The following is a 21,028-nucleotide window of genomic DNA, read 5'->3' as shown; positions in this document are numbered from 1 at the left end:
AACTAAGAGAGATAGGAGAGAGACCTCAGACTAATCAAAAGTTTGCTTAAACAACCAGGCCTTCAAAAGCTTCCTGAATCTCAAAAAGTTAGGTTACAGCCAATCGGTGAGTGAAGTTCCATAAGAATAGGGCCAGGACAGATAAGCTCCTGCATTCTGCTTTCTGTTGTTTGAACTGATAGATCCTGAGCTGGTTGGCATGAGAGAAATTGAGAGGTCAAGGAGGAGCACACCTCTTAATTCTGTCTGCTAAAAAGGTTGCAACCTGTTCATGAATGGATTTGTAAATAATAATAACCATTTTCAAAACAACTCTCTGACCGGGAGCCAGTGAAACTTGATTAAAGCAGGAGAGATATGTACATGTGTATGCAATTTACAGATTATCCTTGTTGTGATATTTAAAATGATTTATAATTTGTGTAGATGTTACAGGGAGACACAACTACAGGAAGTTTGCATAGTCCAAGTGGAACCCAATTATTGGTGTAACAGCTACTTTCAAAGCCTTGTGCGACAGAAAAGGAGAGACCTTCCTAATGGATTTCAGTACGCCAGAACACTTTAATGTGACTGCCTTGATGTGAGGGATCATGGCCAGTTGATTGTCTTCCACAGCGCTCAGGCTTTTGGCAGAGACTGCTGGAACGGGAGGGTTGCTGCGATTTGACGGCAAGTAGGTGTTGACCCAGAGATTTGTCCTGTGATTAGGAATACCCAGCTCAGTCTTATCAGCTTGAGAAAGTGTCAATCCAGTTCCAAATTAATTTAAGGACGGGTTTACATTTCTGATGGGATTGGGAAGTACCTTCAAGCCAGAAGATAAGCTGTGAGAGTTATCAGTGTAGTTGTCAAATCTACAACAACAACTAGCAATGGTTAAGATCAATGGGCAGATGTAAACATTAAACAGGAAAGGAGATAATGCTGAGCTTTGAGGGACCACTGAGATGACATGGGTCCTTGAAGAAGAAAATGGCCAAGTTTCACTTCGTGTGTGTGGCATCCTGGAAAGGTGGATATCCAACTTAGAGCCTGACTTAATAGACCAGCGGTCTTCATACTATTTGGCAGAATCATGTGGTCAACAGTACCAAAGTTAGACAATAAATCTAGGAGAGACATGCCTCAAATCTAACCCCCATCATAGCTCATCGACGACAGAAAGCATGAATGCTTCTGTACTGTGGGCTAGACCGAAACCGACCTGCTATGGATGAATTAATTTGGATGAATAAAGGAACCTGATTGGCCCCTGAGAAACAAAATTTTCTAAACAATTAGCTGCATGAGGGAGAAGTGAAAAGGAGTGATCATTGTTCAGTATCTTATGATCATCATCTGGCTTCTTCAGCAAAGGACATTTCTCAGCAATTTTAAATATTAGTACCTTTTTGTTGATATAAATGACATTGTTACTTTAAATACAGTTATGAGGAAGGTGTATTTTTGTTCTTTTAAACAAAATGTAGTGACTAAAGTCTACTCTTCTTACACAGGCAGACGCACATATGTCCTCATCTTAATATTTGTCAGTGCAAGGCTGCAGTTTCAATGTCATCATACACATGTCAAAGATAAATACAAAAATAAAGTTGTATTTCTACTGCCAGTAAATGCATGAGAAAAATAGGATTTAACAGCTTCTTCATTGAAGTCATCTAGAATGTCAGTGGTGCAGTGAACTGTGATATCACAGATGGCCTCATGCCTCATGTCATTTGGGTATGTATGTAATAAAGATTACTGCAGATGCACCCACTTGCAGTTCATACAGTCAAAGACAAGGCTTCCACATCATTCTAAAATATGCAGATGTGCTCTTAGTGGATATATGGAGAAACAAAGTTGCATCAGCACACAGATGTGAAAAACAGTAATTTGCAACTTTACAAATGTAACTGATAAAATCAACAGAGAGATGGTATAGGAATCATCAATTAAATGATGTGATCTCAGACATGTGGAAGGCGATGAAATATGAGTGCACATTTCAATATAACTGGTTTTGGATGATGACCGTAACATCCATTCAAGGGAAGTTTTTAAATACGTTTTGGCTGTTTAAAATGTTGGTTTATTGCGGAGTTTAGTACACAACTTTAACTACTGTTGCCAATCTTTTCATCTGATAGAGACTTCTAGCTGCAGCTTCTTTACCTTAGAATTCCCTGGCGTTAGCTTCGAATTCAGAGTTTTTTCTGAGCAGTACCCCGCGCGCGCGCCGTCGGGCGACGTTGTTGTGACCGCGTGCGTCGACCAGCTCAGCGTGCTTCGACTAGCTCAGCATGCGTCGACCAGCTCCGCGTGCGTCGTCGGCGTTGTTGGAGCAGTCTGACGTCACGGTTGTCTATATAGACGCCGTCTCGGCACGCTTATGTCAGTTCTTTTCCTTGCGCGCCGGTTAAGCGCAGTTTTGGAAAGAGCTACCCTGCTTCGACGGTTTGTCGACGCTTTTTTGGCTGTTTGGAGTCATGTCTTCGAGAAAGACAGGATTCAAGCCGTGTGGTGCGTGTCATCGCACCATGTCGGTGACGGATCCGCACCGAGTTTGTCTTTGGTGCCTGGACAAGGACCACAATTCCACCTCGTGCTCCGAGTGTCGGGCCATTGCGCTGAAGGTCTTGAGGGAGAGATCCCTTAAGCTTCTTGCGGCTCGACATTCGTCTTCGGTCGGCGCGACTCCGCGGAGGTCACAGTCTCGCAGTAGGAGGAGGTCGCGGCACCTCTCCCAGAGCCCCAAGTCCTCTTCCTCGCATTTGAGGACATCGGAAGGTAAGAGGCACAGAAGAAGAAGAAGTCCAAGCAGACTTCGTCTTCGCCACGCCCGTCGACCGACGAGGCGTCTAGGGAACGTCGACGTTCCGAGCGCGGTTCTGCGGAGCCGTCACCAGGGTCGACTCCGCATCTTCCCCCCTTTCCGGGGACCGGATCAACCCCTGCTCAAATAAAAGAATTCTACGAGGCCATGCGTCTCGTTTTTGAGCGGGCTGTACCCTCGGGTGGGTCTTCAGGCCCCGCGGGGTCAGCAGGGGCCCCTTCAGATTCGACACCGGCGGCTTCGGCCTCAGCGCCATTGGGGACCTCAGGATCCGATACCGGATCTGGACCGGCGCCGGTCTCTCACAGTCGGCCTCCTTCGGCGTTGAGTCCAACGTCGACGATTCCGCCACCGGCCCCCACCAGTGGCAGCCCCATCCTTATTCCGGATGATCCGGAGCGACGTCATACGACGTCGACTCCGACTTCGACAGAGCTGATTCGGCCCAGATCATTGTCTGAGCATTATTTGGAACAGCCAGACGCAGGAGAGGAATGGGAGGGGTCTGAGGACCCTTAGAATCAGGATTGCAGCAGGACTGGTATGAGGATCTAGGGGAGGCCAGTGGACTGGACATGTCTCCAGATACTGGTATGCTCTATCCTCCTAATGTGGCTACGGAGGAGGGGGCTTCTTTCTCTATGGTGGTGCATAGGGCAGCTGAGGTCTTATATTTGCCTACGGTGCCAGTCAGGACAAATATCCTGACAGAAGTGCTTCAGCCGGGGGTGTCAACATCGGACCCGTTGTTGCCCTTCAATGAGGCTCTTACAGACGTCTTTCTGGGTACGTGGTCCAAACCCAGCACAGGGGCTCCTGTGAATAGGACGGTCGGCCGCCACCATAGACCCGCTCCCAGCGACCCTAGTTTCCTGACACAACACGCCGCTCCTGAGAGCTTGGTTGTCCAGGCCTCTACTTCCCGTGGTGCCTTCCCTTCCGCTCCCCCGGATAGGGAATCCAAGAGGCTGGATCTGCTTGGGAAAAAGATGTTTTCTTCCTCCAGCCTGGCATTGAGGTCTGTAAACACCTCTTGCCTATTGGGCCGTTATTCCCATACTTTATGGGATACGGTGGCGCAAGTGCTGCCCCAGGTCCCGGAGGGCATATGGGACACTCACCCAGGCTGTAAAGGATGGGAGAGATGCAGCCAAGTTTACAATCCGGTGTGGCTTGGACACGATCGACTCGCTGGGCAGAGCGACTTCATCGTCAGTGGCCCCACGTCGCCACGCCTGGCTACGTTCTGCTGGTTTTTCAGGGGATGTCCAGTCCAGCTTGATGGACATGCCCTTTGATGGCTCTCGCCTTTTTGGCGAAAAGGCAGACTCCGCGCTTGAGAGGTTCAAGGATTCTCGAGCCACGGCCAGATCCTTGGGCCTTTCAGCGCCGGCACGACAGCAGTCTGTCTTTCGCCCCTTCCGAGGCTTCGGGAGGGGCGTGGTACCACGCCAGCCACAGTTTAGCCACCGTCCTCAGGCTTCACAGCATCCCGGAAGAGGACGTGGTCGTGGTACCATCAGACCCAGAGGGTCTGGCCAGAGGTCGGCTGCCACACAGCCCCCCTCCATTGCGCCCAAGCCCTCCTAGTGTGGTTCTGCGGGATCATGTCCGTCCAGTTGGAGGGAGGATTCGTTTTCATCTCCCTCACTGGCTTTCCATCACCACGGACAAGTGGGTCCTGAAGATCATACGGAAGGGCTACTCCCTTCCCTTCCAGTCTTTTCCTCCTTCTATCCCTCTGACAAAGGAATGGCTGATGGAGGACCATCTGGCTTTGCTCCGCGAGGAAGTTACAGCTCTCTTGGCCAAGGGAGCCATAAAAAGAGTCCCGATATCAGAAGTGTAGGCAGTGGTTGTTATTCCCACTACTTTCTGATTCCCAAAAAGAACAAAGGCCTTCACCCTATCTTGGATTTAAGGGACGTCAATCTCTTCCTCAAGAAGGAGAAATTCAAGATGCTCACTCTTACTCAGGTTTTGTCTGCCCTAGATCAAGGAGACTGGATGGTAGCGTTGGATTTGCAGGATGCATATTTCCATATTCCTATCCTGCCAAGCCACAGGCGTTACCTGCGGTTAAAGGTGGGCCACGAGCACTTTCAGTTTACCGTGCTTCCTTTCGGTCTCACCAGTGCCCCTCGGGTGTTCACAAAGGTGATGGCGGTGGTGGCAGCTCATTTGCGCAGGTCAGGGATTTCAGTCTTCCTCTATTTGGACGATTGGCTGTTGAAGGCTCCTACGCCCCAGGCTCTCATCACCCACCTCCAGACGACGGCGGACCTCTTGCATTTGTTGGGGTTCACTATAAATGTGCCGAAGTCACACCTGACTCCCTCTCAGAAGCTCTCTTTCATCTGAGCTGTTCTGGACACAGTGCAGTATCGGGCTTATCCTCCCGATCAGCGGGTTCAGGATATTCAGGTTATGATTCTGATGTTTCGACCTCTATCCTGGATCTCAGTGAGACAGACTCTGAGGCTGCTGGGACTCATAGCTTCCTGCATCCTGTTGGTCAAGCATGCCAGATGGCGCATGAGGGCTCTGCAGTTGGACCTGAAGTTCCAATGAGCACAGCATCAGGGAAATCTTACCGACGTGGTTCAGATCTCGAAGAGGACTGCGGAAGATCTGCAGTGGGGGTTAGTGAACTGCGAGTGGGTCAAGGGCAGACCCCTCTCCCTTCCCCAACCAGATCTAACGGTAGTGACAGATGCGTCACTTCTGGGATGGGGCGGCCATCTGGGGGAGGTGGAGATCAGTGGTCACTGGTCTCCGGCGGAATCTGGGCTCCACATCAACTTGTTGGAGCTTCGGGCGATCCGGCTAGCATTAAAGCATTTCTTCCTGTTGTGAAAGGGAAGGTGGTGCAGGTGTTCATGGACAACACTACCGCAATGTGGTACTGCACCAAGCAGGGCGGTGTGGCATCGTGGACTCTTTGTCGAGAGGCTTTACGTCTCTGGACATGGCTGGAACAGCAGGGCATGACCTGGTGGTTCAACACCTGGCAGGTTCTCTGAATGCCAGAGCAGACAAACTCAGCCGAAAATGCTTAGAGGATCACGAATGGTGTCTCTATCTGGAGGTGGCGCAAGGACTCTTTCAGCAGTGGGGAGAGCCTTGGTTAGATCTGTTCGCCTCCGCAGAGAACGTGCAATGTCAGCAGTTTTGCGCGTTGGAGTTTCCAAGGGGGCTATCGCTAGGCGCCGCTTTTCATCGCGAGTGGAGTTCAGGCTTCCTGTACGCTTTTCCGCCTATACCACTTCTGCCCAGAGATCTCAAGAAAATCAAGAACGACCGGGCCCAAGTAATCTTTGTGGCTCCGGATTGGGCACAGAGAGTTTGGTATCCAGAGCTTCTCAAAATGAGCATTGGTCCTCCAATCAGGCTGCCTCTTCGGGAGGATCTTCTGTCGCAGCAGCAGGGGAAGGTTCTCCACCCGAACCTGTCAACTCTGCGCCTTCATGCGTGGAGATTGAGTGGCGACAGTTGATGGTTTATGACCTCCCTCCCGAGGTCTGTGATGTCATTCTGGCAGCCAGGCGTCCCTCTACTAAGTCGATCTACGCCTGCCGTTGGAAACGTTTTGTTTCATATTGTTCAGAGAGGTCTATTGATCCTCTTTCTTCTTCTCTGTCTAACATCCTTTTGTTTATTTTGTCTCTCGCCCAGCAGGGTTCCTCCTTGGGGACTCTCAAGGGCTATCTTGCAGCCTTATCGGCTTTTCTTCAGTTGCCTGATCAACCATCTCTGTTTAAATCACCTATAGTACAGAGGTTTTTGAAAGGGCTTGTACATCTGTTCCCGCCTGTGCCTTTCGTTATGCCCCAGTGGGATCTTAATTTGGTTCTTACCTTCCTTATGTGTGCTCCTTTCGATCCCTCGCATAACTGTCCTCTCTGGCTGCTCACTATTAAAACAGCTTTTTTGGTGGCAATTACATCTGCCAGGAGAGTGAGTGAGCTGCAGGCTTTATTTTCTAAGCCACCTTATCTCCTGACAAGGTGGTGTTACGAACTTGTGCCTCTTTCCTCCCCAAGGTGGTGACCCCTTTCCATCTGGGTCAAAATATCACCCTGCCCACCTTCTTTGCACCACCGCATCCCTCTAAGGAAGAGGAGCGTCTCCATCGACTGGACCCAAAAAGAGCGTTATCGTTCTACCTTGACCGCACTAAAGAGTTCCGGGTGGATGACCAACTCTTTGTGGGGTACGTTGGTGCAAAGAAGGGTCGGGCAGTACAGAAACGATCCATTTCGCGCTGGGTCGTTCTCTGTATAAAAATATGCTACGCTTTGGCGAAGAAGCAGCCTCCTGAGGGCTTGAGAGCTCATTCCACTAGGGGGGAAAGCTACTACCACTCCGTTAGCACGTGACGTACCGGTGGTGGACATCTGTTAGGCTGCAACGTGGGCTTCTTTACACACGTTTGCGAAACACTACTGCCTGGATAGCCAGGTGAGAAGAGAGGGGCATTTTGCCCGTTCTGTCTTGCAGGACTTCCTAGTATAAAAAAAAAAAATCTCCTTCAGACCCACCGCCATGGGTTATAGCTTGGGTATCTATTCTAAGGTAAGGAAGCTGCAGCTAGAAGTCTCTATCAGATGAACAAGTTACTTACCTTCGGTAACGAGGTATCTGGTAGAGACGTTATCTAGCTGCAGATTCCTTACACCCGCCCAAGCCTCCCTGCTCTGGGGAAATTTGTTCTCATGTGGATATGTGTATATATATATATGTATAAATGTTTTTATGTGTACATATGTATATTTTTGATTTTGGCAACTTTTGCCTTTCTTATAGGCATGAAAGTGTTTTTACTCCAAACAGTCAAAGAGGTTAAATGCAAATTTGGTTGGTTCTTCCATGACTCTGCGCTTCTGGCGTGGGAAGTTGTGGAAAAGAACTGACGTGCGCGCGCCGAGAGGGCATCTATATAGACAACCGTGACGTCATAGACGGCTCCAAGGACGCTGACGACGCACGCGGAGCTGGTCGACGCATGCGGATCTGAACGATGCCGCCCGACGGCAAGCGCGCAGGGTACTGCTCAGAAAAAACTCCGGATTCGAAGCTGACACCAGGGAATTCTAAGGTAAGGAATCTGCAGCTAGATAGAGTCTCTACCAGATACCTCGTTACCGAAGGTAAGTAACTTGTTCTTCTGTAATTTTTTGTTACGATTTACTTGAACAAATGCCTGGAATTTGTCAGTACTTCAGTGCCTGCTTTAAGGCGGGACATTAGCTGTGGCCACATACTTCTACAAAGAATAGCCCGCCGAGTGTTAGAGCTTCAGTCAAAATTGCCATTGGTATACTCTTTACTCCCAAATAAAAAGTTATTTTCAGACATCTTGTAATTTTGAAGTATCCCATGATGGGACCCCGAAGCTGAGACCTTTTGCTACTTAATAAAAACACCAGGCGTGTGTGCCCCTGTCTGTCTGCCTCAGAGCCCTGTGTGCATGGCATTTTGCTGTACCCAGTGGACTGTTGATAAAGAACATTGTTGAAGTCACATTCTTCACTCTGTCCCTGAAAGTTTTCTGTAATTTAGTGACTGCTTGAGGGCAGGACATGAGTTGTGGAAACCTACGTTTTACAAGAATAGCCCACAGATTTTTAGTACTCCAGACAAGATAACTTATTGCCATTGGAATACTTCTCCCTCCCAAATAAAAAAGACTATTTCTTGTAATTTGGCACTACATAATGAAGGGGCCCTAAGGCTGATACCTTCTGTTACATTATGAAAATGCCATCCATGTTTCCCCCTGTCTCCCTGCCCCCAGAGCCCTGTGTGCATGGCATTCTGCCTTATTCAGTGAACTCTTTGAATAGAGCATTGTCTTTAGTTATACTGTCTCCCACTTACTTCCTCCCCCCTCTCCTCCACCCCCCTCAGAGCCTTCACTGAACAGCTTTAACCTGTGGCAATAAGGCTCCGGTTACAGGAGTTGGTTCTCAGTCACTCAGTTCTGTAAGTTTGCTTCCTCAAGGCCCACTGATAAAACAATCAAATGATACGTGGAACACTTGAATTAAGATTAGCTACTGGTAATAACTCAAGTTGCATTCCACATCATCATTCTTTTTGCCTTCTATGCCACTAAACACACAGACCAGCTATAATCAAATGAGATTAAATCCTTTTCCAGTAGCAACAGTCTAGCCCAAACTACTAGGCCAGTTCCCATCTAAACAAGACCACAAGCAATCCAAGACAGTTTCAGCCTTGTTGGGCCTCATCAGTGAGATGCACAATGCAGAGGTGTCCTATGGCACAGTGAGCATAGAATACTCAAGCAGCACCTATCTGAGGCACCTCACATTTAACTATGTAGAGGCACTTGCTTCTTCAATACTAATTGAGGATAACAATACTTGAAGATAAAATATTGAGCAATTAATATTACTGTTAATCAGATAGGGTCTCAATAAAGTTAAAGGTAGTGGGCCTACCTTTATGGGTAATGAGCAATAAGCATAAGAAAGTATGCACAAGAAAGTGAAAGAGTGAAAGGTACCATCACTGGGATGAATAGATCCAAACAAACATAGACCTATAGACGAAATATACCAGAAGCCCATTGCAGCAATGGGAATGACAAGAAAATCATTCTTTTACAGTGCTTTTTCTTTAAATGGAATAAACATGTTATGTCTACAATGCAATAAATGCAACATGTTTCAGTAACGCTTGATAAATAGATTTCACTTCTATGTTTTGTTGGGGGGGGGGGGTCTATAAATACTGATAAATCCTGATTTCCAATGTTAGGAAATTACTGGAAATACCAGAATCTACAAAAAAACATAAACAATTAAAGCAGGAAAACATACTAAATATTCAATATTTTAAAGCTGTAGTATGCATTGATATTCTGATACTCCCTATATATATATATGAGGAGTATTATGTTGATGCAGAATATGTTATGAAGTTATGAAGTTTGCCTAAATAGGTTTGTAAATGCAGTCATGAAAACGGTAGCCAGATGTACTTAGGACTGAGCCATCTTGTAGGAGTTATAGAGATAACAGAGGGTTTTGAAGAAACCAGAAACGCAGAGTTTAGCTCTAGGCTCACAGAAGTAGTCCGGTTTGGTCAATTACCAGTTCTAGACAAAGCTGGAGCACGGATTGGATTACAAATATGCCAGAATATGTAGAATGTGCCGATGGGAAAGGAAACCCATAAATAATTAATTTTCAGTATGTCAACTATTGGATGTCTAAGAACCCAGTTTACTATTGTATGTTTTAATGATGCTAGTATACACATATATGATGTGTATTATCGCCTTACCGGTGCCACGTGTAAAGGTGTTTGTTTAGAGGAGTAAATCCTTTGAAAGGTCTAGCAATACTTATGGCATAATGTAGAATCCATAAATTAACTGTTTGAAAATGTATATTTTAAATATTTTATTTATATAATTTTTTTAGAAACGGAAGTAAACCTAACCTAATTTAAATATGTATTATTTAAACCAAAACCGCACAGTGCCTTTTTTGAGTAGGTGTCTGTCGGGGCTCAGTGTCAGAACTCATTTTTTTATACATGGATTTAATATAGGTGCTTGCATTCATTATTGCTCTGATTGTGCAGGGGCTTTGATAGTAATGCATTTTGCTTGACAGAATGATTTGTTCTTTGCCGCATTACTAATTGTGAGAAACAGACATTTATATTTTAAGGGTGGTACTTATACCATGGGAGGGGGTCAGTTGTAATAGTGGCACACTTGGCCTCTCTTAGGCCCCTGACACAAATCCAGAAAGGCATCATTGGCTGAATGAAGCAAATATGGACCAGGTCACCTCTCCGCTTTCAGCATGCCTGCTGCTGAACCATTCAAGTTATGTGGAATCAAATGGCTGGCCTAATGTAGGAAGTTGGCTCTGTATGTGCTATTTCAAAGTAAGGAATAGCATGCACAGAGTCCAAGGGTTCCCCTTAGAGGTAAGATAGTGGCAAAAAGAGATAATACTAATGCTCTATTTTGTGGTAGTGTGGTCGAGCAGTAGGCTTATCCAAGGAGTAGTGTTAAGCATTTGTTGTACATACACACAGGCAATAAATGAGGAACACAAACTCAGAGACAAATCCAGCCAATAGGTTTTGTTATAGAAAAATATATTTTCTTAGTTTATTTTAAGAACCACAGGTTCAAATTCTACATGTAATATCTCATTTGAAAGGTATTGCAGGTAAGTACTTTAGGAACTTTAAATCATTACATTAGCATGTATACTTTTTACATAAAACACAATAAGCTGTTTTAAAAGTGGACATAGTGCAATTTTCACAGTTCCTGGGGGAGGTAAAGTTTTGTTAGGTTTCACAGGTAAGTAAGTCACTTACAGGTTTCAGTTCTTGGTCCAAGGTAGCCCACCTTTGGAGGTTCAGAGCCACCCCAAAGTCACCACACCAGCAGCTCAGGGCCGGTCAGGTGCAGAGGTCAAAGAGGTGCCCAAAACACATAGGCTATAATGGAGAGAAGGGGGTGCCCCGGTTCCAGTCTGCCAGCAGGTAAGTACCCGTGTCTTTGGAGGGCAGACCAGGGGGGTTTTGTAGGGCACCGGGGGGGACACAAGTCCACACAAAAAGTACACCCTCAGCAGCGCGGGGGCGGCCGGGTGCAGTGTGGGAACACGCGTCGGGTTTCCAATAGTTTCCTATGGGAGACCAAGGGGTCTCTTCAGCGATGCAGGCAGGCAAGGGGGGGGCTCCTCGGGGTAGCCACCACCTGGGCAAGGGAGAGGGCCTCCTGGGGGTCACTCCTGCACAGGAGTTCCGTTCCTTCAGGTGCTGGGGGCTGCGGGTGGAGGGTCTTTTCCAGCCATCGGGAAATGGAGTTCAGGCAGTCGCGGTCAGGGGGAGCCTCGGGATTCCCTCTGCAGGCATCGCTGTGGGGGCTCAGGGGGGACAACTTTGGTTACTCACAGTCTTGGAGTCGCCGGAGGGTCCTCCCTGAGGTGTTGGTTCTCCACCAGTCGAGTCGGGGTCGCCGGGTGCAGTGTTGCAAGTCTCACGCTTCTTGCGAGGAGTTGCAGGGGTCTTTAAATCTGCTCCTTGAAACAAAGTTGCAGTTCTTGTGGAGCAGTGCCGCTGTCCTCTGGAGTTTCTTGTCTTTCTTGAAGCAGTCCTCAGAGGATTCAGAGGTCGCTGGTCCCTTGGAAAGCGTCGCTGGAGCAGGTTTCTTTGGAAGGCAGGAGACAGGCCGGTAAGTCTGGGGCCAAAGCAGTTGGTGTCTTCTGTTCTTCCTCTGCAGGGGTTTTTCAGCTCAGCAGTCCTCTTCTTCTTGTTAGTTGCAGGAATCTAAAGTTTTAGGTTCAGGGGAGCCCTTAAATACTAAATTTAAGGGCGTGTTTAGGTCTGGGGGGTTAGTAGCCAATGGCTACTAGCCCTGAGGGTGGGTACACCCTCTTTGTGCCTCCTCCCAAGGGGAGGGGGTCACATCCCTAATCCTATTGGGGAATCCTCCATCTGCAAGATGGAGGATTTCTAAAAGTTAGAGTCACTTCAGCTCAGGACACCTTAGGGGCTGTCCTGACTGGCCAGTGACTCCTCCTTGTTATTCTCATTATTTTCTCCGGCCTTGCCGCCAAAAGTGGGGGCCGTGGCCGGAGGGGGCGGGCAACTCCACTAGCTGGAGTGTCCTGCTGTGCTGGCACAAAGGGGTGAGCCTTTGAGGCTCACCGCCAGGTGTGACAGCTCCTGCCTGGGGGAGGTGTTAGCATCTCCACCCAGTGCAGGCTTTGTTACTGGCCTCAGAGTGACAAAGGCACTCTCCCCATGGAGCCAGCAACATGTCTCGGTTGTGGCAGGCTGCTGGAACCAGTCAGCCTACACAGATAGTCGGTTAAGGTTTCAGGGGGCACCTCTAAGGTGCCCTCTGGGGTGTAGTTTACAATCAAATGTACACTGGCATCAGTGTGCATTTATTGTGCTGAGAAGTTTGATACCAAACTTCCCAGTTTTCAGTGTAGCCATTATGGTGTTGTGGAGTTCGTGTAAAACAGACTCCCAGACCATATACTCTTATGGCTACCCTGCACTTACAATGTCTAAGGTATTGCTTAGACACTGTAGGGGCACAGTGCTCATGCACTGGTGCCCTCACCTATGGTATAGTGCACCCTGCCTTAGGGCTGTAAGGCCTACTAGAGGGGTGACTTATCTATACCTGCATAGGCAGTGAGAGGCTGGCATGGCACCCTGAAGGGAGTGCCATGTCGACTTACTCGTTTTGTTCTCACCAGCACACACAAGCTGGCAAGCAGTGTGTCTGTGCTGAGTGAGGGGTCTCCAGGGTGGCATAAGACATGCTGCAGCCCTTAGAGACCTTCCTTGGCATCAGGGCCCTTGGTACCAGGGGTACCACTTACAAGGGACTTATCTAGATGCCAGGGTGTGCCAATTGTGGATACAAAAGTACAGGTTAGGGAAAGAACACTGGTGCTGGGGCCTGGTTAGCAGGCCTCAGCACACTTTCAATTCAAAACATAGCATCAGCAAAGGCAAAAAGTCAGGGGGTAACCATGCCAAGGAGGCATTTCCTTACACCTAACATGTCAGGGCTAAATTTAGATGTAGAATTGAAACCTCATCAAACATCCTCCCCTCTCTATCCCCCCCCTCCCAGTCTGCCCCTCCCTACACATGCTGACTGAGCCAGCTGCTGAAAAATAAAATGATAGTAAAATGTTGTTTTATCTTTCAGTTGCTGGCTCAGCCAGTGGGGTGACACTCCTTCGCCATTGCGAGGGAGCCGCCCCTGGGCGAGGGACAAAAGGAGTAGAGGATAATGTAGTGTCTTCCTCAGCCTGGAAGCATACAAATGAATATGCCACACATGGAGCTCTGTAAAAGGATGTCTTTATTCTTCACCATACTACTGCACTCTCCAGGCATTGAGTATTAACTGTCATGACCACACCTTAACACCTCCCGTCAAATTACGTGATTCCTGTCTAGAGTCTACCTAGGACCACGAGGGTCTAGTACGCATAATTTAAAAAGACACTACATCTCCCCCTTTGTTAAATGAAAAGTACAAGTAACATTAGCATTGTATTTCCTCAGTGAGTCACCGTGGCCGTCACACTGGTCTGCCAGATCGGGTGGTATGAGGTTGTTGAGATGCACCGTCATTCTGTATTAATGCCATAGGCTCAGATGTGCGATCTGGAAGTTCAGGTGGGAAAGCCTCACTGTTGATCTCAGGTACTGATGAATATTGAGCAGGTGTTTAAAGTGTGACGAGTCCCGTGTGATGTATTTTCCGGGATGATGCGGTGTTACCATGTGTCCTTTGCATGTCACGGCCCTCAAAGGGTCGACAACAAAAGGAGTGCCTGTTTTCCACTTCAATTTCTTTTTTGGTCAGTACACAGTCCCCTTTTTGAAAGACTATTTCCTGGGATGACCAAAATCATCTTCAAAATGTTTATTTTCTATGTGTTGGGATTTTATTGTTATTGTTGATATGACTTCACACCAATGTCATTAGTCCAATGGCAAGTATAAAAGTATTGCACAATGTCAAAATATGGCGAAGCCAACCCTGTTCTGTGAGAGAGGGGTTAAAACTCCTTTGTTCAAGATGAAAATAAAACAATATATTAAAAACATACCTTTATTGCTGTTGTACCTCGTTTTTTATTCATTCTAAATAGAAGCCATTTTAGGAAACTTGTACACATTTCAGTTCTTAGTCTACTCACTAGTCCTTCACTCACTGAACTGACATATCAATAGTTCAAATGTTTTTCCTAAGTAGAGTGGTGCTTTTTTGATTGCATGAATGCAAATATATGCTTCATCTATGTTATCTTTTTTCCATCTTAGATACTGGAACTGTTCTGACAGGCAACGAAGATCCCATACTACTTCATTCCGTAGTTACATGTTGGCCATCGAAGCAAGCCTTCAAGGAATGTAAGACACTTTCAATGTGCTGTCTACTGATTGTTGTAGTTTCCTAATAGGATACATTATCAGAGATCATTCACTCCATCCTCGGATTTTTGATGGATATGATGGGTTGACTAAATCCCAATACAAAAAAAGTGCTCTTCACGGATATTGGAATATACCAATATTGCTTACCAAAGAGGATGTACCGTGTGCCTGCTTAATGTTAAATAATGAGTACATGATCAAGAAACACTTTATTGCTATGAAGGGGCAGCATTATACAACATTGCCCTAGTGCAGTGCAATTGTATTCTGACATTAGCAGTGGGCAGTGCAAAAATTATATTTGCACTGACTAACTGGTGCAAGGCTACAACTTTTCAGTCATTCTTTGGAAACGTAAATGTGGACTGGTCGTTGCAAATGACAGTGCGGACTGCACTGCTTTGGCGCACATTATGCAATCTAGCTCCAGGTAGTAGACCATGCTAAGAAAGCGACAACCCTTGTTTGACATGTGCCACATGAACACAAGCCCTAGTGCCTTCACAAAATTATAGTGTGACTGAGTAATCCGTACAGCACTTCCATAATGCACATCTCCAAAAACAGTAAAGATTAATGCAGTAGAATTGGCCAACCATAGTAATGCTATGCATAGCAATGCTAGTAATGCATGTAGTTTATTTGCAATGACCGGTGGTCAGTTTCAACTAACCTTTGACCGATGCTGTTGATGATAGTAAACAAAGTATTGATGACATCTTTAGTCCCATTCTGGCTCTATTGACGTCGACGTTGCACAAAAACCCTATCCTTTGTTAATCTGGCAACCAGTAGAGGAGGCACACAGTTGGAGAAACATGATCACATTTTGCTAGTGAAATGCTCCTTTGAGTGAGAAACAATGTATCAGCCAGCCACTGGGTTATCAGAAGAACCCTCTGGCTTGGCTCAAATCATAACCCAGGATCGGGACCGCAACAACCCAGAATAGTATAGCTGTCTGAACAACTATACTAAAGTCCAGCTTTCGAGTTTGTCTGAGTAGCAGGTGATATTTATTGCACCTGATAAATAACAATACCCAGGGTAAGTTAACCATCAGATGCAAAAATAGCATCTGCTCTCATTTGTTGGGGAATAACACACGAATCTTGATGCATAATGTACAAAATCCACATGGTTGAGTAAATACCATACATTTTTACCTAATAAATTCTGGCATGTTTGGGCTGCTCAGTAATACCCTGTTGTACTAATACCCTGTAGTGTAGTTGCTCTCAAGAAAACTTGTCATATAAATAATTAAATATATTGCTATTATGACTTTGTCATACGGTAGCCAGACCAAAACACTGTGCAGTACTGGGTGAACACAGGCCACTACAGATATCAAGTTTACACAAATTTGGGTTGAACGTATCAATTTCCCTATGTGTGGATGATTCACACACTCTAAACACGTCACCAACACCAGCAAGTGTCCGAGAAACTGAAATCCTTTCCTTAGGAGAATGGAATTTTAGCAAACCACTGAACATGTGACTTTTTCCATTCTGCTGCGTGCTATTTTGTGATTGCTCACTATTTTTTCACTCAATGGCTCTAAACAATCTATTTTTTTGCTAACCTTGTTTTCATATAAATGACATAGAACCATTCTTTTTGAGAAAGTTGTGGTATTCAAAAAATCTAACTTTTGCAAGCAAAACCTATGATCACTGATCTAAGCCTGCATGTTAAAATGCTAAATCGCGGTGCTGTACAATACCAGATAACAAGCTATGTACATCACGGTTCTACTGGTGTTACCTAAAGGCATACAGAGTTAAATACATTTTGGGAAAAGTCTTTTATCAGCTGGAGAGATGCACAGGCATCGGTTGTGCCACTGCAACCTTCTCCGACGCCGGTAGCAACGTAGATGCTGCTGGCCCCCACCAGCAGTGCCAGCCTCATTCTCATTTCCGATGTCTGTGAGTCGAAATGGCATCAATCAACGTCGATTACAGCGCCGATAGAGTCCCTGAAAATTGCCTGTTAATATAAGTTATCACGGATGGCATTCATATTAAGCAAAATTGGAAAAAGACACACATGGTTAAGGTTTTTCTGGAAGTGGCAGGACCAAAGGAGGGATGGCCTCAGACATGAGATGAGTTTCCGGTTGAGTGCCATCCCATCTTGATGCTAAGAAAGTCTAGAAAAAGACCAGTAAGGCTGAGGTTTAGGCTGTTTGTGGAAGAAGCAATGAGAGGAAGGCAAACAGTAAAAAGATAGACTTGGAATGAGGAATACCTGTTAGTTATGCAAAGAGAGACAGAAAACCAATGATCTGTCTGAGGCGTCAAAGGAAGGACAACTGATACATGGTAAGACTGAGAATAAAAAATACATCATTTAAAACAGTGGTTCCCAACATGTGGTCCGAGGACCCCTGGGGGTCCGCGAAGCCTCCTCAGGGGGTCCGCGACTGCTTAGAAAATTAAACAATATTAACAGATTAGGTCCCCAGCTTACAGTAATGACTTAGTGGGGGGTCCCCGGACTCCACTAATGAGTGAGTGGGGGTCCCCGGGTTCCAGTAATCATAAAGTGGGGGTCCACGGAAGTCAAAAGGTTGGGAACCACTGATTTAAAAAATGAAAATAGAAAATGGATGAATTTATGCAGAGTAATGAAGGCACTCAAATCTAATGATATACACCAGAAGTTAAAAAATAGCTATACATTTCCTACCAAATGAAAAAGGTTTATAGGAAAGCAAGGATTAACTACACCTTCATTTATATGCTGTTCATACTCTTAGAACATCCTCTCACAATGTTTTATTCTGCTTTTACGCGAGTGTGTTAAAATTTAAGAATATCATGCAAACAGACAACAGTGTGATAAATGTCAGGAATAAATGTTGAACGATAAAGCGGATTTAATCATTATAATGCCTATTTTTACTCAGTGATTAAATTCAAGAACAAGACTCGTTTCGTGGAATTTTTGGTTCAGCTACTTCACCGTGGAGTGTATGAAGAACATTTTCAGCAAGTCATAGATTGGACCAGCGCCGTGCAAAACCATTTAACAAGGTAATGAATAGTTATGTTACTGAATTATATGGGCAAACTAATAACTAAGGATTGGCAAAGGTGCATAATAGTTTTTCACTGTCTCCCATTGGTTAATTTGTTAAATAAGAGGAGCGACAAACATTTTGTTTGTGAGCTTTCACCGGTGCGACCGAATGCCAAAGCTTAACTAATCTTGATTATTTGAAATGACTTTCTTCCACCACCGTACATTTGTGTTTCTCTTTTTCTTAATCTTGGATGTTCCTTTCACCCCTGTTTTGTCCTTTTGTCACTTTTCTCCTGTATTTTTTAACTTTTTTCAGCAGCAGCTTTGTTTCATTTAAAAACTACTCTATATCAATAGGCACTCAATATATGTGCAGCTTTGTTACGTTTGTTGCAGATACTGTAATAAACCAAAACTAGGACAGTGAAGAAATACAAAGCACCTACAGCGTGTCTAAATCTTAATAGTTGACAAGATACCTTAGACTAATATCCTGTGATCACCTTATTAAATGGCCTTCAAAACATGTGTAGCATCACATGGAACCCACCCTCGCCTTCCAAAATGATTTTTCTAAATGGAAGATCAATATTGCATTGAACTCCTTCACCCGCGACAATATGCTGAGAGAGCGAAATCCATCATTGATTATTTTGAATCCGTGTCTTGGGAAAATCCCAGTGTGTCAATGTGCCTATTAATATATCTATACGTGTAATGATGCACTTAGAGGGATAAGGGGCACCAACCAGCATATCACAGTATATCTGATAGAGACTTCCAGCTTCTTCCCTTTGAATTTCCCAGGCCTCAGACTGTATCCAGGAACTTTTTTGTGAGCAGTACCTCTGAGCTAGTTCGGTTCTGTGCGGTGGCGTTAGCATCGTTGGCACTGGAAGTGATGCCACGGTCACATATGTAGGTAACACCCAGGAAAGTGGACATCAGTACTATTCTCTCCGCGCCAGTTAGCACTGATCTGGAGAATAGCTACCCCCATGTCTCTTTTTGACAGGTTTTTCAACTTATGTCATCTATTTTTGAAAGTGTGTCGAGGATGTCTTCTAGGAAGGCAGGTTTCAAGCCGTGTGGTGCCGTCACTGCGCCATGTCTGATACGGACCTCCATCTAGTCTGTTTATAGTGTCTCGAGCACAATCATGACTCTGAGTCATGCTCGAACGCTGGGCCATGGCACCAAAAGCTTTGAGGGAGCGGTCCCTAAAGCTGCTTTTAGCCCTATGTTCGACGCTAGCTAGTGTGACTACTAAGAGATCTTTCTCTTGATTGAGACAAAGGTTGCAGGACTGTTCCAGAAGCCCCAAGTCCCCATGTTCACACACTAGGTCACTCTAGGTCCTTGGAACACTCATGGAAGAGGCACAAGAAGAAGAAGAAGAAGTCTAAGCAAACTTTGACTTTGACTCGTCTGTCGGCCGGCGCGATGAGTGAGGAACATCGACATTCCAGGCACTGTTCTGCGGAGCCGTTGCCAGGCCCGACTCTGCACCTCCCCCTTATTTCCGGGAGCCGGAGCGACCCCTGCTCAGTTGAGAGACTTCCAAGAGGCGCATACACCTCATGTTTGAGTGAGCCAACCGTTCTGGAGCACCTTTGGGCCTTGCAGGTTCGGAGGAGGCCCCATCAGGTTCCACACGGATGGCTACGGCCTCGGCTCCGATGGCCTCTCACGGATCCGAACATGGATCTGGATCTGCTTCAGTTTTGCCTAAGAAACCTTTTCCGATGCAGTAGCAAAGTTGATGCTGCTGGTGCCCACTGGCAGTGACCGCCCTATTCTCATTCCTGATGACTGTGAGTCGAAATGGCATCAATCAACATCAGTTCCAGCGCCGACTGGGTCTAGTGGCTCTAGGTCATTGCCTGACCATTTTTTAGAGAGTGGGAGGGATCACTGGATCCCTTAGAATACCTTGTGAAACTTTGGACTGGTATGAGGAGGTAGGAGATGCCAGTAACCTCCCCCCTCCCACCGTGGACACGGAGGAGGTGGCATCTTAAACAGTGTTGGTGAAGAGGGGAACTGAGGTCCTTGACTTCGAGTTTCCCTCAGTGGTGGCCAGACTAACCTCTTGATGGAAGTGCTTCAGCCTGGGGCTTCCTCATCCAAAACCCTATTTCCCTTTAATGAAGCACTGACTGATATCCTGCTGGGAACCTGGTCCAAGCCGAGCACAGAGGCTCCTGTAAACAAGTCAAATTCCCACCACCATTGCCCTGTCCCGGAGAATCCTAGTTTCCTCACCCCACACCCCATCCCTGAGAGCTTGGTGGTCCAAGCCTCAGTGTTGGAAGATGAGACTCTGTATGTAGCGAGTCCAGTGGATCCCCAATTGGTTTACAGAGGCAAACCTAGGTATTGCTAATGCTCTATTTTGCGGTACTCTGGGTGAGCAGTTAGGCTTATCAGAGGGTAGTGGTAAGCATTTGTTGTACTCACAGAAGCAATAAATAAGACACACACTCAAATAATAAGTCCAAGACCAATTTAGAAAAAAAACTGTTATTTTAATATATGTTTCAAACCCAAGAACTTTTCAATCGGGTAAGCACTTTTTCAAGCATAAATACTTTTCAGTTTTGCAGTCAGGGGGTCCTGCGTGTTGAGGCTGAAGGTGTCGTTGGGGAGTCCAGCAGGGGAGGGGGACCCAGGGTGGACTCGAACACAGGGGAACTGGGGATGACGTTGGCACCAGTGACTCCGCTGAAATGGGGTCAGGAGCGACAGGTGCAGTGGTTGCTGGAGGTGTCAGGTTTTCTCTCACCACAAGGCTGCGGGAAAGGGGGCATGCGTGCAGGGGCTGCAGGTGACTTTGGGGAGTCAAAGATGGATGAGACCACACTGGACTCTGCCTTGTTGGCACCATTAGTTGGCTTCACTTCAGGTCATGGACATCGGGTGCAGAGGTCACTTCGGGTGTCAGATCTTTGATGTTCCAGAGACTGTACAGTCCTTTCTTGAGACTTTATTGCATAGCAGAGCCGCTGCTCATGGGAGTCTTTATGGTAGGCAGGCAGCCCTCCTGGTTTTCCTGGAGGCTCAGCTGCAGGATGAGTTGTCTTTTTGGGCAGAGACTGTCGAGGTCATCAGGCAGGTCGGCAGGGCTGGTTCCTAGTCAGCTGCTGCTTCTTTTCCTCTTCTACAAGTGTGACTTTTTTCTGTCTAGCACATGCATTT

General features: G+C 46.3%; 1 protein-coding gene across 1 annotated transcript in view; it reads left to right on the top strand.

Moving 5' to 3' along the window:
• CFAP54 (cilia and flagella associated protein 54) overlaps positions 1-21,028 on the top strand; it is a 1,075,777-nt gene that overhangs the window by 537,668 nt on the left and 517,081 nt on the right. The window contains exons 30-31 of the mRNA XM_069229529.1: positions 14,684-14,773; positions 17,715-17,841. Coding sequence (XP_069085630.1) covers positions 14,684-14,773; positions 17,715-17,841 — 217 coding nt within the window. The remainder of the gene's footprint in view (positions 1-14,683; positions 14,774-17,714; positions 17,842-21,028) is intronic.

This window comes from Pleurodeles waltl, chromosome 4_1, assembly GCF_031143425.1.
Source record: "Pleurodeles waltl isolate 20211129_DDA chromosome 4_1, aPleWal1.hap1.20221129, whole genome shotgun sequence".
Classification (NCBI taxonomy): domain Eukaryota; kingdom Metazoa; phylum Chordata; class Amphibia; order Caudata; family Salamandridae; genus Pleurodeles; species Pleurodeles waltl.
The sequence above is the reverse complement of the archived record's forward strand: the minus strand, read 5'-3'. Positions and strand labels throughout refer to the sequence as shown.